This window comes from Triticum aestivum, chromosome 3D (assembly GCF_018294505.1).
Source record: "Triticum aestivum cultivar Chinese Spring chromosome 3D, IWGSC CS RefSeq v2.1, whole genome shotgun sequence".
NCBI classification, from domain to species: Eukaryota; Viridiplantae; Streptophyta; class Magnoliopsida; order Poales; family Poaceae; genus Triticum; species Triticum aestivum.
Window position 1 is genome coordinate 463,233,455 of NC_057802.1, and position 5,717 is coordinate 463,239,171.

At 46.0% G+C, this 5,717-nt stretch overlaps 1 protein-coding gene across 1 annotated transcript; it reads left to right on the forward strand.

Moving 5' to 3' along the window:
* Positions 1-4,557: 4,557 nt before the first annotated feature.
* LOC123074961 (uncharacterized) lies at positions 4,558-5,258 on the forward strand. The gene is made up of 2 exons (XM_044497676.1): positions 4,558-4,879; positions 5,121-5,258. Exons 1-2 carry the CDS (start codon positions 4,672-4,674, stop codon positions 5,231-5,233), a joined length of 321 nt encoding a protein of 106 aa, XP_044353611.1. The 5' UTR covers positions 4,558-4,671; the 3' UTR covers positions 5,234-5,258.
* Positions 5,259-5,717: the final 459 nt, after the last annotated feature.

Here is a 5,717-nt window from a genome sequence, read left to right on the forward strand (position 1 = left end):
CGTTGCTAGAGTACTCCATAGATTGATCTTGGTGATGCGTAGAAAATTTTGAATTTCTGCTACGTTCCCCAACATGGAAATATTTGGTGTTGAGTCTAGAGAGAAGGTGTGGTATGCAGTCAACAAATGTGTTCGCGAGTTGTTTGAAGAATACCGAGTAAGATTGAATACACAAGAACCAACAACACCAGCCATTAGCCAAGTAACAATAGAAGGAGGAGGAGCAAGTATGATGAAGGAACTAATTGCAAGTAGGTTGAGGCAAAATAATAGTGGAGGAAGTGCAATGTAACACCCCGCTTGTAACTTGCCATATTTGTAACTCCGACTCTTGCCATTTTTGGCTATGTGATATGTTTTTCCCTCCGTTGTCGGGTTTTGTTTTTCGTTTTGTATTTTTTCATGTCATGCATTTTCATATCATGTCATCATGTGCTTTGCATTCGCATACGTGTTCGTCTCTTGCATCCGAGCATTTTCCCCGTTGTCCGTTTTCCAATCCAGCGCTCCTATCTCCTCCGGTGCACCCCTCTTGTTTTCTTTCGTGTGCGTGTGTCAAACTTTCTCGGAATGGACCGAGGCTTGTCAAGTGGTCTTCTTATACCACCCGGAGACTACCGGTCAAGTTTCGTTCCATTCGGAGGTCGTTTGGTACTCCAACGGTTAACCGGGCATCCGCAAAGTCCATTTGAATATCCAGCAAAAACCTCCTCTAAAACCAGCCCAAAACCCATCAAACTCTCTTCCATGCTCTAGGTCGTTCGATCACGATCGTGTGGGCGAAAACCGCACCTCATTTGGAGTCTCCTAGCTCCCTCTACCTATTTATAGGTGGGCATCCCGAAAACGAAATCGCAGTCTCCCGTAACCCTAAATTCCCCTCTCCGCGGGCGGACGCGTCCAGCGCCCGCCGGACAAACGCGCCGCCGCTCCCGGCCAGTGGCGTCGCGCCACGTCGCCCCGCCGCCGATCCCGCCGCGCCAGGCCCGCCGGGCCCAAATCGGGCCCGCCGGCCCATCCCGCCGCCGCGCGCCCGCGCCCGCGCGTGTCGCCGCCGCCGCCGGTCGCCCGGCCCCGCCGACCCGCCGGTCTTCCTCGCCGCCGCCGCCGCCCTCGGGTGCTCCGCCGCCGGCCGTGCTCCCCTCCGCCGTCCGCCGCTCCGGGCGCCGCCGCCCGCCGGCGCCACCGCCTCCGGCCGGGCCCCTCCTCCGGCCCCGGTCCCCCTCGCCGCGGTCGGCCCCGCCTGCCCCTGCCTCGCCGTCGCCATCGACCGAGCCGGCGAGCTCGAGCTCCTGTTGACCGCGATCCCGATCTGGTCAAAGGTTGACCCGAGACCCCCCTCCGTTTTTGCCAAGTCATGAAATTTTCTCTGCATGTGCTCCTGTTCCCGAGGCTATAACTCTGCGCATGTAGCTTCGATTCGCGCGTGTAATATGTCAAATTGTTCGCCTCGTGATGCTCTTCATTTTGTTCAATTGCACCATGTTCATTAGAGGTCATCTTGATGCTCAAATCTTCGTTGGAAGAGGGCTAGTTGCTGTTATTCTCTGGTTCTTGACAGAACTTGGAGATTTGTCATTTTTGTATCATTTAATTTGTGCATCTTCTGAGCATGAGCTCTACATGTGTTTTGAAGTATGCCATGCCATCTTTCCAGTGGTATAGTCCATATATTTTTGTGATCTCTATGGTGACTAGCACAAGCATGCAAAGTAGGCCCCGTAATATTTCTGATTTCAGGGACTTAGGGATTTTTCTAAGTCCTTGTCTGCTGTAATTTTGTTGCCATCTAAATTTGATACTACAGAGAGATCCATGCATATTTTGGAGATATTCAATAAGGATGTTTTGGAGCTATAGTTGTAATTGATCCATTCCTGCAATTGTTTGCAATTTTCGAGTACCATAGCATGACTCAATATTGCTCTACTTTTGCTATAAAATATTTCTGGCAGATTCTTAACATGATATGCATTTTTTCCAAACTTATTGTAGTTGACCCATACATGCTATGCAATTGTTCTTGCCTTAGATAGCTTCATAAACATGCCATATTGCTGTAGTTATGCTTGGTTTGTCATGCATTGCTCTGTAGGGAGTGCATCAAGCTCACAAAGAGGCCTACATATTAATATTTCTGCCATGCTCTGTTTTCTGCCAAGTCTGAAACCTGATAACGAAACTTGCTATGTTTACATGCTTGCCATCATATCTTCTGGTCCTTTTTGGATAATGGTCAGTAAGGGACTTTTGTCATGTGCATTTAGTAGAACACTACCATGCCTTGTTTTGCTATGTTAAGTTCCTGTAGCATGTTGATTTCGTGCTCTAAACATTGCTACCTGATGCTGTTTTCTGCCATGTCCAGTTTTTCACCAAGTCTGTGAACCTGTAATCTTTTGCACTTTTGCCATGCTTGTTTGAGCTTGATATGTTGTGAACTAGCCGTAGCTCAGTGTTCATCTTTTGTCAAGGATCTTCTGTAGATTACTTCCATGTGCTTTGTCGCTATGTTGGGGTGCTGTAGCTTTGTTGTTTGTTGCATTTTAAGTGCTATCTTGCTGTTTATCGCAGTTTAGTGTCATTCTTGTTTCGCTTGCCATTTGCAAACCGTGCATCCGATTCCGATGATCTTTATATCGATTTCGACCGAAATCATCTCATCTTTCCAGTGGCATGCTTGGTTTGCCAAGTTACTGCCATGTTCATCATTTTCCTTCCGGAGCACGCATATGCATCGCATATCATATATTGCATATCATACATGTTTTGCATCATGTTGCTTGCGCATTTCTCGTTGTTGATTGTGGTTCCGTTTGTTTGTTTTCTTGTCTTGGGTAGATCCGGGAGACGAGTTCGTGAACGAGGAACCTGTCGAGTACGCTTACGAGGATCAAGCTTTCGACAACTCTGAGAATCTTGCAGGCAAGATGACCACCCCTCGAAATCACTTCTATCTTTGCTATGCTAGTTGTTCGTTCTGTTGCCATGCTCGCTACCTATCACTTGCTATATCATGTCTCCTATTTCAGCTATGTCAGCCTCTAACCATCCTCTCCTAGCAAACCGTTGTTTGGCTAAGTTACCGCTTTTGCTCAGCCCCTCTTATAGCGTTGCTAGTTGCAGGTGAAGTTGAAGTTTGTTCCTTGTCGGAACATGGATATGTTGGGATATCACAATATCTCTTATTTAATTAATGCATCTATATATTTGGTAAAGGGTGGAAGGCTCGGCCTTATGCCTGGTGTTTTGTTCCACTCTTGCCGCCCTAGTTACTGTTATACCGGGATTATGTTCCTTGAGTTTGCGTTCCTTACACGGTCGGGTGATTTATGGGACCCCCTTGACAGTTCGCCTTGAATAAAACTCCTCCAGCAAGGCCCAACTTTGGTTTTACCATTTGCCACCTAAGCCTTTTTCCCCCGGGTTTTCGCGAGCCCGAGGGTCATCTTATTTTAACCCCCCCCCCCCCCGGGCCAGTGCTCCTTCGAGTGTTGGTCCGAACCGAGCAGCCTGCGGGGCCACCTCGGGGAAACTCGAGGTCTGGTTTTACTCGTAGCTTGACTTATCCGGTGTGCCCTGAGAACGAGATATGTGCAGCTCCTATCGGGATTTGTCGGCACATTCGAGCGGCTTTGCTGGTCTTGTTTTACCATTGTCGAGATGTCTTGTAAAACCGGGATTCCGAGACTGATCGGGTCTTTCCGGGAGAAGGTTTATCCTTCGTTGACCGTGAAAGCTTATGATGGGCTAAGTTGGGACACCCCTGCAGGGTATTATCTTTCGAAAGCCGTGCCCGCGGTTATGAGGCAGATGGGAATTTGTTAATGTCCGGTTGTAGATAACTTGTCACTTGACCCAATTAAAATACATCAATCGCGTGTGTAGCCGTGATGGTCTCTTCTCGGCGGAGTCCGGGAAGTGAACACGGTCTGTGTTATGTATGACGTAAGTAGGTGTTCAGGATCACTTCTTGGTCATTGCTAGATGACGTCCGTTCCATTGCTTCTCTTCTCGCTCTCATTTGCGCAAGTTAGCCACCATATATGCTTTTGCTGCTGCAGCTCCACCTCTTTGCACCTCCTTGTCCTATAAGCTTAAATAGTCTTGATCTCGCGGGTGTGAGATTGCTGAGTCCCCGTGACTCACAGTTACTTCCAAAACAGTTGCAGGTGCCGACGATGCCAGTGCAGATGATGGCGTCGATCTCAAGTGGGAGTTCGACGAGGAACGTGGTCGTTACTATGTGTCTTTTCCTGATGATCAGTAGTGGAGCCCAGTTGGGACGATCGGGGATCTAGCATTTGGGGTTGTCTTATTTTCATCTGGATTTTGACCGTAGTCGGTCTATATGATTGTATTTTGGATGATGTATAATGATATTTATGTATTGTGTGAAGTGGCGATTGTAAGCCAACTCTTTATCCCATTCTTGTTCATTACATGGGATTGTGTGAAGATGACCCTTCTTGCGACAAAACCACTATGCGGTTATGCCTCTAAGTCGTGCCTTGACACGTGGGAGATATAGCCGCATCGTGGGCGTTACATGCAAGTAGTAAATCTGAGCTTGAAAAATACCTTGCTGAAGACTCTGAAGACCCTGACAAAAAAATTGACATCCTAGGATGGTGGAAAGAGAATTCATCTAGGTTTCCAATCTTGGCAAATATGGCTCGTGATATTCTTGCTATCCCCATTACAACTGTGGCTTCTGAGTCTGCCTTTAGCACAAGTGGACGCATACTTGATGACTTTAGGACATCTCTAACTCCGTTTATGGTGCAAGCTTTAGTTTGTACGCAAGACTGGCTGAGAAGGTCAACAGATCCGGTCGACATCAAGGAGAACTTGGAAGAATTAGAAGTGCTAGAAAAAGGTAAAAAAATCAGCCAACTTGTCAATACATTTGTTTTTTTATTGTAGAGATATTAATATGCATGACATGCATCAGTACCAAACCAATGTATGGAGAACTTTATATGCATGACTTGACAAACTTCTTCATTAACTAGACCTAGCTAGTAGATCTCAACAAAATCACATTGCATTTGTCACTATCAGTATATCACCATAGCTAGCAGATTATGAAATTTGATTGAATACTTGACTTGTTGTAGAGTTGATTGAAGAATTTGGTGACAAGGTGAAGGGAAAGCGCAAGTTCAATGGTGGTGTTGTTGCTTCTTCCATGGCCAAGTCAAACAAGTGTGCAAGTCGACCAACAAAGTGACATCCACGTCTACTCATGGCTGAACTAAAATGATGTTGAATGTATGTTGTTTTAGTTATCATCTTTTGCTTTTAATTTGTGACTCGAGACTTGAGAATTGAGAACTGAGAGTGAGAGTGTGAGACCTTAATGTTTGTTGTTTGCTGCTGAATTGAAATCATGTACTAAACTTGATTTGTTTCATGTCAAGTACTAAGTGGTGATGGTGTTTGCTGCTTGTCGACTCCATGGGCTGATCCGCTGATGTTACTGGATCTTCTTACTTTCTGGTGTCAAATATAAATGAGTATGCATGCATGGATCTTGTTGCTGGTGAAGTGGTGATTATATATAGTGCTAATTTTCTATTTTAAAGATTTTCATATGGTGTACTGTATTCCATCCAGATTGCATACAAGTGTTACTTGTTTGAATTTTTCTTATGTACACATGCGCCAATTTACAGACATATGTTATCTCTATACACACAGCTTTCTGCACACAT

Excerpts from the sequence above, each read along its gene's own strand:
- LOC123074961 (XM_044497676.1), top strand. The coding sequence starts at position 4,672 with ATGGCTCGTGATATTCTTGCTATCCCCATTACAACTGTGGCTTCTGAG. Across the intron at positions 4,880-5,120 it reads ATTAGAAGTGCTAGAAAAAG|AGTTGATTGAAGAATTTGGT; the intron begins GTAAAAAAATCA and ends GACTTGTTGTAG.